The sequence below is a fragment of the Paroedura picta genome, chromosome 1 (assembly GCF_049243985.1).
Source record: "Paroedura picta isolate Pp20150507F chromosome 1, Ppicta_v3.0, whole genome shotgun sequence".
In the NCBI taxonomy this organism is placed as follows: domain Eukaryota; kingdom Metazoa; phylum Chordata; class Lepidosauria; order Squamata; family Gekkonidae; genus Paroedura; species Paroedura picta.
This window is the reverse complement of record NC_135369.1, coordinates 81,338,820-81,356,066: the sequence shown is the minus strand read 5'-3', so window position 1 is coordinate 81,356,066 and position 17,247 is coordinate 81,338,820. Positions and strand designations below refer to the sequence as shown.

The following is a 17,247-nucleotide window of genomic DNA, read 5'->3' as shown; positions in this document are numbered from 1 at the left end:
CTTCCTATCTCACTATTTTTGAAGGGTTTTGCCTCTAGTTCACTGAGCCAAGGAGCAGATGTCCCAAGAGAAAGGGCAGGAAACAAATACAATGAATAATGATGTTTATGTAGCAGGCAGTAGTGAAACTAGCCTATTTGGTGCCTGAGGCTGATAGTTCTTTAAAAACCCCTCTTCCTTTTTGTTGTTGTCATCAGCTGACATATGGCAACCCCACAGGGTGACCAAGGCAAGAGATGTTTGGAGGTAGTTTTCCATTGCCTGCCTCCACACTGGCCCTGGTTAGCTTTTGAGGTCTGATGAGATCAGGCTAGGCTGGGGATCTCCAGGTCAGGTCCCATGAAATACAACAGATAATAACAATGACCAAAAAAGAAATGCAGACAATGAACAAATTATTTTATTTTATGTCATATATATATAATGCCAGTTAAAAAAAAATCAACATGGTTTTACATTATGAGACCCAGTGTGGTGTAGTAGTTAAAGTGTCAGACTAGGATTTGGGAAATTCCAATCCCCACTCATGCCAAGGATGACACTAGGCTGGTTACATTACTCTCAGGCTAGCCCTAATGTGGGTCTTATCTGCACTGGGCTTTTAAAGCTTGTCGAGTTTGGGTAAATAAAAGCCATCTGCACCTGACCCCAATCTTCACTTTGATCTTGGTCAGGTTTTTTCTCCAGTCTGCACAATGGAGGATTGTCTTTGCAGTCACACTACTTATTCACCAGCATATCCGAGAGTGGATTTTCTATGCTTCAAAGAAATGTGGGCCCATGGCACTATTTTCTGGGTACAGATTTGCTGCCTCTTTTGGGCTTTCTTCCCCCCAGCCCCACTTACAGCACTGATGTTGTTCCCTCCAAGGTCATCTAGTCCATCCCCTGCAAAATGCAGGAAATTCATAGCTACCTGCCCACCCACAGCGATTCCAATTCCATGCCCAGATGATGTCCCCATAAAAAAACAAAACAGAACAGAATCCCTAGCCCCCGAAGCACTATTCAGAAGCAGTTGCCTCTGTTGCAGGATGCTTGACTTGGAACTTGCCAGCATTTTGTCCAACGTAACTACATTTTTTTGTTTCTTGTATTATAACTGTATGGGAAACCATTTACTTTTAAACTACTACATACATTTCCAGAAGGTAAAGTCCGAATCATGGTCAAAACCTAGCAAATTTGACATATATAAGCCTTTCCCATCCCTAGCAGAGAATTCTTTGAAAACTGGTTCTTTGTATTTAGGGCTGTTTGAAGAACGCAGCATGTTTCAGATTCACAAAATACAATATTTGTTCTGAAGTCTGGCATACAGTGTCAGCTCAGCTCTTCAAAAAAGACTAATAACTTCAAAGATCATAGCTCCATATGAGCATTATCTTGTTAATGGTAATCCATGTTCAAAATAATTACAACTACTTATACAGTGGAGAATCTAAAGCAGAGAATGGGGAAGATAACATGGAGAAAAGAAGAGAGAAAAGATGGGAACATCTTTACTGGCATTGGATTTATTTGTGAAGAATGGTCTTTTATAAGCTACTCTTGTGAGACAAGAAATTATTTTTAAAAGAACAAAAACCTCAAGGAAGAGAGGGTGAGAGGAAATTTGAATCCCAGTCTCCCAGATCCTAGACCAGCACCCTAACCACTACACCACATTGCTTTCTTTTAAAAATTATGGATTGAGCTCTTACCACAAATCTTAAATGGACCTTAATTAATCTAGACAGGTTATATGAAGAATGTTTGGTCAGTCAATAATAACACTGGAGGATTTTAGATGAAAAGAGACTAGGAAACCTGTCAGCTGTTTACCATACTACATCTCCACAGCCAACAATCAATTTGGATGTATCTATGAACCAGTTATACTCACCTGAGCATCATCAAAAGTATATCGGCCAGGCTCCTTCACATTCTGTGTGGTTTTGTCATAACTTTTTGAATCTAGATTAATGGCACTCGGGGCTCCAGGCGCAAGAAATTCTTGCCAGATTTCCTGGACTCTGGCAGGGACTTCCCGTATTGGTCTCTTTTTCAAATCTTCTACTGCTAACCAGAACCTATACAGGAAAATGTAGAAAGATCTATTAGGGAACTGGACACAGAAGCATTTGTTTACATAGTTTAACTTTTAAATATGGCAATGATTTCGAAAAATTATTAACGCACCGCAGTTTTAGCCCAGAATCCTATATTCACCTGTGTGTAGGTGAAGAATTTATATTGATTTTATTTTACTTCATTTATACCATAACTTTTTCCCCAACACAGACCCAGAGCTGCTTACCACAATGTCAGAAACTTGAGAGTGATCCTTGATGCCTCCCTTACCATGCAGGCACAGATAATTAGAGTAGAGTGGCAGCATTTTCCCACCTATGTCAAGTGAAGCAACTAGCACCCTATCTGGCCCCAGGACACCTGGCCACAGTGATCTGTGTGATGGTCACCTCCAGACTGGACTACTGTAACTCAATCAATATGGGCCTTCCCTTGACTTTGAACTAGAAATTACAGATGGTGCAGAATTCAGCTGTTCAATTCCTTACCAGGACCCCATGGAGGGCCCATATTTGACCTGCCCTCCAGCAGCTGCATTGACTGTCAGTTGAGTTTCAAGTCAAGTTCAACGTGTTGGTTTTGACCCTTAAGCTTTACACGCTCTGGGCCCTGCATACCTAAGGGACCACCTCTCTAAGTATGTCCCCCAATGAATATTGTGTTCCACTAATTCCAATATGTTGGTGATGTATGTCTCCAAAGAAGTGTGTTTGGCAGCATGTTGGAATGAGCTGCCAATAGAGATCTGAGTCCTTTCAGAACTTCCAGAGTTCTGAAGGGCCTGTAAAATGGGACTCTTCCACCAGGGATAGGGTTGAGGCCAAAATGAGCAAGCATAGCATCAAATTGGGCCCCATCACCTCCTTTCCCCTTCCCACCAGTGGAAATACTACATTTTACAAAATTGAGCAATTGACTGATTTATCCATGGGAGCACTACTCTTATGAGTAGAATTACTGGTTTTGAATTTTTAAACTGTGCTTTTAAGTCTGTGCATTAAACCTCTGATATAAGCTGCCCAAGCCTTCTGTGCAGCGAGGGGCTACCTAAAAATCAATCAAACAAATAAATAAATACAAAGCTCCCCATTCCTCCATTTTATCCTCATTACAACTCTGTGAAGTAGATTCAGCTGAGAGTACATGATTGGCCAAAAGTCACGACATAAGTGTCCATGGCAGAGGGAAGGATTCAGATCTGGGTCTCCCAGATCTCAACACTGTAACCACTACAACTGCACTGGCTCTCCCTTGCACATTTGCATACATGGGGCACCCTCTTATTTTACTAGTGAATGCAGCTCTGGATATATATATATATATATATATATATATATATATATATATATATATATATATATATATATATATATATATATATATATATATATATATATATATATATATATATATATATATGTTCTGTATTTGTTCAACTGCCATTTTATGTAACAGGGATGTCCTTATCCATAATGGGCATCCACTATGTAAAAAATATGCACAAGGATATCAGAATGGCAAGAAATGAATGAATTGGCTTCACTAACTGTTCATCCAAGTCCGGTTGTATTTAAAGAATGATTAAATTAGTGGTAATCGGAGTCAAGCTTTTGAAAATTCATTCTGTTGACTGGCAGCATGGCACTGTGGCTACCTTACACTTTTTATGGCCTTTAAGATAGCCATTAGCTTTGTCTCATTCATGCTTAATTTACACAGTTGTCACTATAAGTGGGTGTAAGATCTACAAGTACCAATACAAATGATACAAATGAAAAACAGACACATCTCTCTGGAGTATTATGCTGGCCTGCTTCATTTCTGTCAACAATCATGTACATCTTTTTAGAAAGCTGAAGTGAGGAACCAATGGATGAAATAGATTAGTCATGAAAATGAGGCAAAAAAAATACAATATATGCTGGATAAGATATAAAACATGCTTATCATGTCTATAGTCAGCCTTCCTCTGTAGGTCAACAGCCTCATTCCCAGGTGGCAGTTCTGGGACATGAATGGAAAATCAATGATTCCCTCATCACTAGACATAATGCGAATCCTGTTGCCAAGTCTAAAAATTCATGTGCATTTTAGTGTCCTTGACTAGTTCTTTGCTAGAAAGGTCTGGGAGTGACAGGTTAGAAGGCTAATGATTAAATAAATAAAGACAGAATGTTTGAGAGGAAATCTTAGCTGGTACATGTTGTTGTTGTTAGGTGTGAAGTCATGTCTGACCCATCGCGACCCCATGGACAATGAAACTCCAGGCCTTCCTGTCCTCTACCATTCCCTGGAGTCCATTTAAGCTCGCACCAACTGCTTCAGTGACTCCAACCAGCCACCTCATTCTCTGTCATCCCCTTCTTCTTTTGCCCTTGATCGCTTCCAGCATTAGGCTCTTCTCCAGGTAGTCCTTCCTTCTCATGAGGTGGCCAAAGTATTTGAGTTTCATCTTCAGGATCTGACCTTCTAAGGAGCAGTCTGGGCTGATCTCTTCTAGGACTGACCAGTTTGTTCGCCTTGCATTCCAAGGGACTCACAAGAGTCTTCTCCAGCACCAGAGTTCAAAAGCCTCAATTCTTTGACGCTCAGCCTTCCTTATGGTCCAACTTTCACAGCCATACATTGCAACTGGGAAGACCATAGCCTTGAATAAACACACTTTTGTTGGCAGGGAGATGTCTCTGCTTTTGAGGATGCTGTCTATATTTGCCATAGCTTTCTTCCCCAGGAGAAAGCGTCTTTTATTTTCTTTGCTGCAGTCCCCGTCTGCAGTGATCTTGGAGCCCAGGAAAATAAAATCTGTCACTAGCTCAATTTCTTCCCCATCTATTTGCCAGGAATTGAGAGGGCCGGATGCCATGATCTTCGTTTTCTTGATGTTGAGTTTCAAACCAACTTTTGCCCTCTCCTCCTTCACCCGCATCAAAAGGTTCTTTAGTTCCTCTTCGCTTTCTGCCATTAGAGTGGTATCATCTGCATATCTGAGGTTGTTGATATTTCTCCCTGCAATCTTGATCCCAATTTGTGACTCATCTAACCCTGCCTTTCTCATTATGTGCTCCACATACAAGTTAAACAGGCAAGGTGACAGTATACAGCCTTGCTGAACTCCTTTCTCAATTTTGAACCAATCAGTGATTCCATGCCTGGTTCTCACTATTGCTTCTTGACCTGAATATAGGTTTCTCAAGAGACATATAAGATGCTCTGGTATTCCCATTTCTTTAAGAACTTGCCACAATGTTAGAAAAGGATTATCAATTGGAATGGGGCAATTAGATCCCAATTTACATTCTAAGAATGGAGGTTCATTGACTGAGCTAAGAGGAAACTCAGTCTCAATTTCATTTGGTTAAACTGCCCAGTGCCCTGGATGAATTATTCCTACCTTTCCCTTGGTGAGCTAAACAATGTTAATCCAGACTTTTTGCAGTGATCACTCAAGAGTCAGACAACTAGGTGGGAGATTTGCAACCTGAACCCTAAATTCTGGTTGGTCCCAGAAAGGAAGTCACAGGCAGCAGGAAAGTCCATACATATGGGAGCCTCAACTGAAGTTCTTTCTCAACACATTGGGAAATATGGCACAGACCTTGTCTATCAGTATCAAGGTTCTGGAACTGGATGGACAAGATGTGAAAATCTGTGTCTCCATATTGTACCCCATCCCAGGAGAAAAGAATGTAGATACTCTTGTAAATATAGGATCCTATATTTGGGTCTCGAAAGGGCCCCCTCCCCTGGCCAGGCAGTTTAAGGTAGCTATGGGCCACAGCTCACAGCCGAATCAAGTGGGATGGGCGGGCAGGAGCTGCAGGGGCAGGGCCAATCAGGGTGCAGTCAGCTTTGCTGGCTGTACTCTGTTTGGCCCTATTACAACCTGGACAGCCACCCCCCAGGCTGTTTCACAAATATATAGAGGAACCATGGATAAGGATGAGGAAAACACCTTTCATGTTCCTTCATGGTGCTCTGTCTCAAGTCTGCATGTCTATAGCTTCTAGCAGTGCATTTGGCTTGGCTCAGTCTACAGAGTAGCAACAGGTTTTCTCTGGGTACCATTCTGGCTTTGTTAATCTATTTCTTGACTTCACCAAGTGGATATTTTAGTTCCAAAAGGGTTTGTTGTAGATTCCTCAGGGGAGAATCTCTGTTTCTAGGATTGTAAGAAATGCAGCTATAGCATAGAGCCTGGCTGTATACAGTGAAATGTTTAGTATGTTTACTTATGCATCTGGACTCTAACACTTCTTGGCAACACCCTCTATGACCTCTTGGTTCTTGACCAACTTGGAGCAGAGGGCTGAGACACAAGTGACGGGGTACAGCAGAGCATACCAAAGATGCTGGGACCCAAGCAAGTCTGTGACTGGACAAAGCAGTATTCTAGATGGGGCAGCACATTTACTGAACCAATCCCTTGTACATTCTTGATCTGCATGTCATAAGAAATTAACAGAAAATTTAATTTCTGTAAAGCCCATGCTGATGAAGATATTTGTGGTATATACTCAACTAAGTATACAATCCCTTTGTCAGTCTTATTGATTCATAGGAAAGGATCTGCACTGTATGTGATGGAGAGCTCTATTTTTTCCTTCTCAAGTTGATTCTCTGTGCATGGACCTACAATAGGAGACCAGTGGTATCCATTTCTACATCTAGAGATCCCTCCCAGTCTTCCCACCCAGAGTTTGAATGTGCAGATAAGATAATAAGCTGAGATCTGAAGTCCAGTCAGATACAGGGAGAAAGTCAAGAAGTCTACATTGAGACTGTTTCCAGTTCAACCCTGGGTGCCTAGTTATGCAAAGAGAACGCACAATGCCTTTAATATTTAAAAATGTTTAAAACTGACACTGTCAATTAACATTTTATTCTATACACAAATAGAATTCTTGTCTAAAAGGAATATTTGATATTCAGCATCCCTAGAAGGTTGTATGTTGGTTTACAAATAGGTTATCACCAGTTCTGCCACTAAATGAGTCTGTATGGGGATTTGTTCTTAGCAGGGTGCATCCCAAGGTAAAAGAATAGAGCTCAACAACATGCAGAGCATTACTGCACAAGGGAAGTGGGACCAGTACCTTTATATGAGGGTGGGGGGAGAGCAATATTGGAGACACAAGAAAATACATCAGGTAAAGTAGTCTGGAAGCGGTTTTTCAATGTATTATTGCATCATGTCTTATATGCTTGCATGTATGCACAAAGCTGCCTTATACCAAGACCATTGCTCTATCAGGGTCACTGTAGTCAGCTCTGTGAGTACCTTTCCAAGATCCCAGGCCAAAGTCTTTCACGTTCCTTACCACCTGGTTGTTAACTTCAGGGACTGAACCTGAGAATATTGTCATGCAAAGGAAAAGCTCTACCCCTGAGCCCCAGCTCCTTCCGAATACTTAAGGGTGGCTTTTTGGAGTGCGGAAATTACAAAAATAAAAATAAAGCTTTTAAAGAAGTGTAAATTAAGGATATTTAAGAGGATGTCTCAATAGCAATAGCTGATGTAGCAGCCCACGAATTCCCCCATCATTACAGAATAATCCAGAAAGAACTGTTTCATAAATTTCTTAGAAAAATCTAATGAAAACGTTTTAAAAGGTATGATTTCAAGAACAATAGGATATAGATTGTACAGGATATCTATATAGAATAGGATATCTGTATAGAAAAGAAGAGTTTATTTTATATTCCAAATTTCACTACACAAAGGAGTCTCAGAGTGGCTTACAATCCCCTTCCCTTCCCCTCCACACAACAGATGCCCAGTGAGGTAGGTGGGGCTGAGAGTGTTTTCACAGAACTGCTCTGTGAGAACAGGTCTAACAAGACTGTGAATAGTCCAAGATCACCCAGCTGGCTGCATATGAAGGAGCAGGGAATGAAACCCAGCTCACCAGATTAGAGGCTGTCAATCTTAACTACTATACTATACTGGCTCCTATAGGTGATGAAAAAAATCAGAAAGTAATCCCTGCTTCTGTTATATCCATAACTTAGAAATAACATTTCCTCTACCCAAGTGATCTAAAGACTTCTCAAAACACCTTCAGAATGGGGAAGAATACCAAATGGGCAGATTTGACTAATGGGAGGATTTGATAATGATCTCTAGCAAAACCATCTGGCCAGTTTCTCAGGAAGACTGTGTGATCCTCCTCATAAAGACTGGGTGTCAGAACAAAATCAGTAGTGGAGAAAATCAAAGTAGGGATAATCTTACCTCAGATTTTCTGAGCTGAATTCAGACTCCAGGAATTTAAGGAACTGCTCTCTTCCTACAGGGTCTTTCAGGGCTTCATCCATGCCAAAGCCCCATCGCTTTACCCTTTGCTGATTTGGCTCTTTACTGGAAATGGGGGAGAGAGAAGAGTGCCCTCAGAGCTAAGGCTTTCTTGAGATTAATTCATAGAACCATAGTGTTGGAAGGGGCCATTCAGACCATCTAGCCCAACCCAATGCAGGATGTACCTAAATCATCCAGGATAAGTATCTGTCCAGCCACTGCTTGTAGTCCATCAGCTACATATCCCCTAAAGTTCTGATATTAATTTTCCATGATTCAGGTTAGTATTTCATAGTTATTTGGTCTATGGGGCTGCCACACACACTATTTTTCCTACAGGAAGCTAATGCCTATCTGGAATAGAAACATGTCTAACCTGTCATATGCGATATTTGATAAGAATGTTTATTTTGTTGCTGGTTTTATTTTTCAGAAGAGGACATGCAGACTATGAAGTGGCCCTGAGAGAATTCTTGCAGCTAAATCCAAGATTTATCGAAAGCGGTAAACATTAACGCCAAGCAGTACATCTTTCAAAAAGCAATTGATCTGTGCTTGCGTTCTTAAGGTACTTGGTGAATAAAATTACTTTACATTGGAAAGAAGAATGTCCTCGCATGCTACTTTTAACATGCAAGTGGCTGTGATACGGTACCCGTCCTTTTGTATGCAGAGGGATCTGGAATGCTTTCGAGGTACTGTGACAAGAAATGCCTTCAACTTATGCTACCTTACTCATTCCCATTTTTGCCCAGTTCTCGTTTCATGATAACAACTGTACAACACTAGTGGTAATGCCCATTCCTGATATTAATCAAACAACTAATGCACAGCAGGTACCCTCTTTCTGCTGTATAACTGGCTAGGAGATTCACTTCCTTACTAACATACTAGAACATGTTTTTTTAAGTCTTTATGGGAGTTTTAATGGGTTTTTTAAGACTATTGTTACCCGCCACAAGCCTGTTTAGGGAGTGGCGAGAAATAAATCAAATAATTATTATTATAATTATAACAACAACAACAACATTCAGCATGGGTTGATTTCCTCTCCATCAGGATTGGTAGTCAGGAATGTGATTGGACTTTGGAAAAGCCCGTCTCACCAATTTCAGCTGAACTGAAAAGAAAAGCTTTCTTCAGGTGTTTGAAGGGACTGGAATAAACATGGGGGATGGGGTAGGATCACATGGGTAGGGGTGGGTAGGCAGGGAACAATGGCACACTAAACCATTGCATTTATTTGAATCTGTGCATTGAGTCTATACATATGCAACTTTCTCTGTGAGCCTGGAAACCATGAAAAAACAGGCCGGCCAATGAGTGGAGAGAGTTGTATGTTTATACAGATGTATATGCATAGGATCTTTTCATATAGTCAAATGGAGCACATAAGTAAAAAAAAAAAAAACAGAGTTTGCCACTGCAATCTGAAAACCCGTTAAAAAACAAATTCATGTAACATACCTTGCTTCTACTTCCCAGAAAGTGGTATCATCTGACAACCAGGGGTTAGATGGATCAGGTGCCACAAGAAATGGATCATATTCCACATACTGCTCGGTGTAAGCTAACAGACTAGAAAAACATAATTTGACATTTTTGTACAGTGAATGTTGGCTGAAACCCAATTGTCCAAGGTTAAATCAGTGTATTCTGTCATGTGCAGTTAGATATGTGTTGATTTTACTTTGCTTTTAATATATTATTGATGAACTTTGTTTAATAAATATTTGTAATGATTTTTTAATATTGTTTTGCAGCTCAACTTTTGGGTTACTGACTTCAGGTTGGATTTTGGTTCCCTCTTTGGTTTTGCACAATCTAGTATCTAGCAATGAATTTAATACAATTGAAACAATCAGCTTTTTAAATGAAAAAGATATGGTCATGTACTCACCTTTCTGCAACTTTTGACATTTTTAACCGATGTCTGTCTAGCTGTATTTGCCAATACTTTATCTATAAAATGTGAAAACAGAAGACTAATATAAGAAGCTTTTCGCTACCTGAAGGAGTCTGAATGTGGATTACAATTACCTTCCCTTCCTCTCCCTAGATCAAAAGTAGGTGGGATTGAGAGAGCTTTGACAGAACTATGACTGACCCAAGGTCACTGAGCTGGCTGCATATGAAGGAGAGGGAAATCTAACCTGGTTCTCAGGATCATAGTTCCTGGCTCTTAACCACTACACCAAACTGGCTCTGCATCAAAATAACTGCTCAGCTGTATTTTCAGATAATATCTGTAAGACTAAATATGGTTAGCTTTTGATAGATCATGACTTAAAAGTTGAAAAGTATTTCCATCCATCATTTTGTACTGAGAATGTAATGTCATGATTGAAACAGAGTCAAGCAGTTTGGAAGCTCAGGGGTTACATCTCACATGCTTAAATTTCTCCCACTGTTTAACTTCAGCTTATTGTGCGCCAAGGCGCTGCTGACAACAGCATAGTGCACACAATGCCAACATTTTTTGAATGATACAGGATCTGGGTTGAGTCTTTAGTACTGTCATTGCACCCAGCATTTGCTCAAAGCACTTGATGAACATTATCTCAAGGATCCTTACAACAGCTCTACAAGGTAGGACATTCAACTCTCTGTTGTAGATGAGGGACTGAAGAATGGTAACTTTGTGAGGTAAAATCTGTACTAGGAATTCCTCAGCGTATGACTCTCGCACTTAACCGATATACTATAGAAGTACTACTGGAGGCCATAATATGAAAAAATCAGAAAGTGGTGTAAAGGCGAAAATACATTTCTTGTCTTGTCTTTCAATGTCATTTGTTATATCAATCATTAAATCTGTTTGCAGTAAAAAGTAGGTACCTTCTTCCAAACTTCTTATATATGGCTGTGATAGTAAAATTAAATGTATAAGGAGCCAAAACAGGGTCCAGATTATAATTGAACGACGCATAGATCCTCCAAAAGATGAATGAACCCTTTGGCCAATGTACCGTATTTGCCAGCATATAAGACGACTGGGTATATAAAACGACCCCCCCCCCCAACATTTCCACTCAAAATATAGAGTTTGTTACATTACATTACAGTACTATGGGCCACTATGGGCAGCTATGTCTATCCCAACTGAAGTGCACCTGGCGTATAGGACGACCCCCCCCCCCACTTGGAGGCATGTTTTTCAGCAGTCTTATACGCCAGCAAATACTGTATATACAAAGGTGATTGCTTACATAGAAGAAAAATTATTGTTGATTGATGTGAAGAGGGGAATAGCCACTGAAGAAAAGGTTTTGGCCTTGAAAATAGGTAATCTTAATCCAGATGACATTGAAAGTTACAAAACAATAGATGTGTTTTTGCCTTTTCACCCCTTTCTGATATTTTCTGGCTGGTTTCCATGGAAAGTGGTTTGCCTTTTTGATTGCCCTGGAGGCCATAGTATGTCAGCTGTTGCCAGTCAAGTTACTTATATTTGGTTTTGGTTTTGATCCCAAGCAGTGGAAATAGAGTTGCACTGCAAGAAAGCAATTTCCCTGTATCCCCCCTCACCATTGCCTTTTTTCTGCCTCCTGAGATCTTGCTTCTTCATGTCATGGAACTCATGGAACAATGGGGGGGGGGAATGGGACCTGGCCATGGGACCATCAACAGAAATCATTCTCTGCAAAAGTCCTTCTGTTTAAGGAGCTGCTGCTGTGCTGACAAAACAGCACCATAAGATTTAAGTCAGCCTTTCTCAACCTTTTGGCAGTGGAAGCAGGCCTGAAAGTTTTTTCAGGCTTCAAAGCATATCAGAAGTGATGTTAGCTGGCTACACCTCGCTGCCATGCCCCCTGTACGTGACACATTACCAGAAGTGGATTTTTTTTAAAAGCTCTCACCGGTTTATGGTGTCCATGACACCACTAATAAAATCCTTGTTAAATGAGGTTGGTTTCATTTTTTGCACAGTACCTTTCCTGAGCAAAACAAGGAAGCATTCATCTCAGCTGTCCTAAAGTCTACCATACAAAGCAGCAATTCTGCTCAGGGGATATGTTCTGTGTAACTTTGGGAGCACTCCAGACACCACAGGGAGGTTGAGAATCCTAGCAAGACCTTGAGACTATATTTCCCAAGGCTGGAAATAGCTGTCAGGACAAAGGGAAACCTGGGAAGAAAGGAATCCTTGTGCAGGCTGTGCACAGTCCTTGCACTGGATCCAGGCATAGTAGCTCTCAGCTAGGGATGGCAGTCTCCAGGTGGAGACCTGGGAATCCCCTGGAATTACAGTTTATCTCCAGACTACAGAAATCAGTTTCCATGGAGAAAATGGCTACTTTGTAGAGTTAATGTATGTTAAGGTGACCAGATTGTCCCACTTTTGGAGGGACATCTGGGGGCACCTGGCAAATTGTACTTATGTTGAAATTAATATATATATATATATATATATATATATATATATTATACTACTATTTCTGCGTTCTATGCATTCTGTGAAAAAATTTTTTGCTGCATATAGACCAAATTTTAATTAAGGACCCCCCCCCCCTCGTTCAATGGTGTCCCGCTTTACCAGTGTTAAAATCTGGTCACCTTAAATTGTATGTGGCACTGAACACCACTGAGGGTCTTGTTCTCCCCAGGCTCCATCCCAAAATCTCTAGGAGTTTCCCAACCTGTATCTGACAGCCCTACACCTGCACTCCTGCCGAAGGCCAGGAGGGAATTGGCAACCCTAGGGGGCAGGTTATGGCTGAGAAAGTCTTGAAATTTGGGGATGGAGACTGGGGAGAACAGGGACCTCAGTGGTGTACAATGCCATAGAATCCATCCTGTAAAATCCATCTCTAAGTCTGGCCTCACATTTCTCCTGGCTGCATGGCCCTGAAATTGAGGCCCTGGCAGCAGATGTGAGCTAGGCTAAGGAAGGCCTCCCTATAGCCCATCCTTCACAATCCATCTCCTGGCTCCTCTACTGCTCTCCCACCCCCCAAGACCATCCTCACTCTATTCTTAGCTGCATGGTCTCAAAATAGAGGTCCTGGCAACAGATGGAGGCTAGGACAAGGCAGGCCTCTCTCCTGAGCCCCAGAGTTGCTCAAGGGTTTGCTCAGCCTCACTCTTCTCTTGGATGTGTGGCCCCCAAATAGAGGTCCCAGCAGCAAACAGGAGCTAGGCCGAGGCAGGTCCCTCTACCACCCACTCTCCTGAGCCCTTGAGCCAGCCAAGGCCTGCCCAACCTTATTCTTCTCCTGGCCGCTCGACCCTAATATCGAGGCCCCAGGAGCAAAGGGGATCTAGGCCAAGGCAGGCCCCTCTATCACCTCTATTAGAACACACACAGGCAAAAACCTAAAAGACCCTGACTCATCCACCAAACCAACCACAAGGACTCAGCACACAACTTCAGTGGCCAGCAACACAGATGTGAGAAGAGCCTCAGCTGCCAATGGTTTGAATGGCTGGAACTCCTTCCCTTCCAACCTCCTCCAGTCCTCTCCTTGGCCACTTTGGAAGGGGGCAGGTTGACTTGCCCATATCAGGGAATTTTTCTAAAAGTAATAATAATTTCGAAAACCCCAATACATGGCAACACACTGCAGGTGCACCAACAGCAGATCATTTGAGAATCACTGTTCTAAGCCTTTCTATCAGAGCTGCAGCCACAGCTTGGATATATATTAATGCAATCCTATAACTGTTCTTAATTCTGTAGGGAGTCAGTTTCTGTCAGCAACTGCTAAATTTCTTTACAAATCAAAATCATTCTTCGGAGATTTTTAGGAAAATGTTACTGTGTGAAACAAAACCTTGGGGGGTTTTTCCTCTTTTCCTCTCCTATTCTCGGTGTGTGTCTAATGCCCAGAAACATGAATGTACATTTGTGCCCACAAAGATCCAACTAGGTTCTCTCCCCCATAGGTCTGCATTTCAAGGAATTACATTGAAAATAAATATGTTCTCTAGATCTGAAACATTTTGGAGGCTTCATTTAAGCAACCGGATGGATGGGTAGATAAATAGATACTATCATACATTTTTTCCCTCTCAGAACTGGTTTAATGCAGTTTTTAGACACTTGCAAACCTCTTGATGCAATTCATCTTCTGTGGGTGGTTTCGTTTCTGGCACTGGCGTGTGTGTGGGACTGTGACTTCGAATGTCATTTTGTAATCCATAGACAGACTGTACATAAACAAGGAAAAAGAGAAATGAGTATGTAGACAGTGCTTTCTTTTGTGTCTCCATCCTAAATGCACATATATTTGAACAAAGCATTCAGTACATCAGTTTCTCAAGACCTGTTTCAATATTTCAAGTTACTTATGTCTTGTGGTGACTATATAGTCATGCAGATCACCAACCTATTCTCTAGTGAGCTCTCTGATTCTAGGTAGCTTTACAGTTTCATCTTACACCATCTCATGAGGATAAGTCTGATGTAGGTGTTTCAGACATGTTTTTCTTTTCCTTTGGATCGTATTGTTAGGTTATCTCTTCATTTTCTGTCAATCATTGTTTGATCTCACTTCTTTTAGTGGTTATCTTATAGTTTACTGCCCTGCATTCACAGGCTCTCCCTTTCTCCAGTTTAAAGGGCCCTGTATCAGACAGCGGAGGGAAGCAGTCTTCCCACGGTGCAACAGAAAAAAGGCGAAGAACAGGTAAAGAGTACACCATATCAAATCTACATGGAAACAATCCCTCCCACCCCTGAGAGGGCACCCTAAAAAAGAAGCTGCCATCTGTGGATATTTTAACCATATGTGGTGAGGCAATTATGCAACCACCATTACCACATGGAATAGAAAAGGTTTACAGATTAGTGTGAATCTGTAAAGTGGCTGTTAGCTGAGTGTTCCTGACAAGTGGTGGGGAGCATTGTGCCACACATCAAGTCCACAGCAGATGAAAGGAGGACATGTCCATCAGTGTTCATCATCTCTAAATGAGGGATCCCTGAAGGCTGATTCGGGTAACATTGCAACAGTTACATTTGATCAAGTTCATATTTTATTGGTGATTGAAGGATAGAAAATGGGGGGAGATTATTGATAAACAAACAGCTCTTTTTCTCATTCGGAGTATGCTGGGAGAAGAAAATGGAAACACAGAAGTACAGTGTCATAATGTATTGTATAGTTCACCAGTGCATGCTAGACGCTTGATACATGACTAATGTCAATTTTTGGCACAACATATTAACACATATCATATCCAAAATGTCATTACAACCTAGTGACTAGCATTTGTACTAAATCCTACTACCAACCTATTATCTAGCCCGTGGATTGGGCTGCTAGTCTTCTGTTCTTCTTTATACCTTCATTGCAAAGATCTTTTTTTTTAATTTATTGACAAAAGTAGCTTTAAAATGCTGTCTATAACTTCACCTGTAACTCTTATTTTGAAAGGCCTGGTATGTAGGAGTGCTAAAAGCCAGAAGACAAATGTTTTTTTGGGGGGATGGTGTGGGGGGACTATTGATTTGAATTAAAAATTCCAAAACTTAACTGAAAAGCAGATATTTTTTCTTACAAGAAAACAAGAAACCTTTCCCCTGCTGCATCTAACAGTTATGTAATCATGCCAGAAATTCTTCACATTTAATTCATGGTTTGCTTATTATTCACTGTGTTTATATCCTGCCTTGTTTCCAGCATGAAGGTCCAGTGGCTCACATGGAATTCCTCCTTCCAGATAGTGATCAGATACAATTAACTGATGTTCTGTATATACCGTCTTCCGAAAAAGTGAAAGGATAGGGTGGGAGCAAGTCCCAATACAACCACTGCTGCCATCACCAAGATAGACATGGCAGGCAGTGGACAAGAGATCAACTGTGAACCTTTCTGGGGTCCTAGCAGCTGCACAATGTTTTAAGTTACCACTGACTTGCTTTAAGCATCATGCCAAATTTTTAGAGAATGGGTGGTTGTGAGGACTAAGGATGATGTGGACTAGTAGGAACCTTAAATAAACACTTGAAGCTGCCTGAATCAACCAACTGGCTCAGTGTTGTCCACCTGGTGGCCAACAAGCTCTCCAGATCCTTTAAACAAAAAATGCCGGAGATTCTACCAGAACTATGTATGAAGAATACAAACGTATGTGTCTGGCCATAGGGCCACAACAGACACAATACAGGAGACCCGTGTTTCCGATCAATTATTAATGACAGGCACTATATTGGGAGAGGATGAGTGGTTCTTTTCACCACACTGTTTTTTGATTTAAATCATCCCCCACACCTGTAATCAGCACCAGCAAAAACCAATACAGACAGCACTATTGCGTCTGGATTTTTGTGCTGCCAGTTTATAACAGTTTCAAGAGAGAAAGGATGTAGCACATTTTTACACACTATGAAGGAAGTATAAAACTAACTTTGGCTACCCATGATGTGCATATTCGGATATATGGTTTAACCAGACTGAGTTTTAAACAGACTAATATTTGAATAAACCCTGGTAAAGAATCCTAGCTTGTGTATATGACAAACTAATCCTGATGTAGTCAGAAACCCTTCGTTTTTACATAATTTGTAGATTGCATTTAGTTTTAAAGCAGGATTCTTTCATCATGCTTCATATGGAAAGGAAAAGAGATGCATGTGCAAGTCCAGCTCCAGATGGGTTCATGCACATTCAGATTTTATGTTGGCTTGATAATGATGTGACATCTGAATGTAACCAAAGTGTGTTCCTATTCTTGGTGAGAAGAATAGAGACATTTGATTCGTGGTTGGAGACAGCTGTCAACTTAACATGTCTCCCCTTAATTATAACCTTACACTAATTCTCATAGGAATGCATTAATAGATCTGTCAATAGCTCTAACAGTACACTGCTTAAAGAATATGAACTTTAGTTGTCTGAACAATGATTTAGTCAGCAGAATTTTATGTATTTCTA

The 17,247-nt window shown here is 41.0% G+C and overlaps 1 protein-coding gene across 24 annotated transcripts in view; it reads right to left on the bottom strand.

Moving 5' to 3' along the window:
- The window catches only part of RGS7 (regulator of G protein signaling 7), a 248,923-nt gene that overhangs the window by 15,603 nt on the left and 216,073 nt on the right, over positions 1 to 17,247 (bottom strand). For all 24 annotated transcript variants that reach the window (XR_013232604.1, XR_013232603.1, XR_013232615.1 and 21 more), the window contains 5 exons: positions 14,420 to 14,518; positions 10,269 to 10,330; positions 9,836 to 9,946; positions 8,306 to 8,431; positions 1,886 to 2,072 (listed from right to left, as the gene is read on the bottom strand). Coding sequence is in view for 19 of the 24 variants with exons in the window: in XM_077345052.1 (XP_077201167.1) it covers positions 1,886 to 2,072; positions 8,306 to 8,431; positions 9,836 to 9,946; positions 10,269 to 10,330; positions 14,420 to 14,518 (585 nt within the window). In the remaining 5 variants the exon portion in view is untranslated. The remainder of the gene's footprint in view (positions 1 to 1,885; positions 2,073 to 8,305; positions 8,432 to 9,835; positions 9,947 to 10,268; positions 10,331 to 14,419; positions 14,519 to 17,247) is intronic.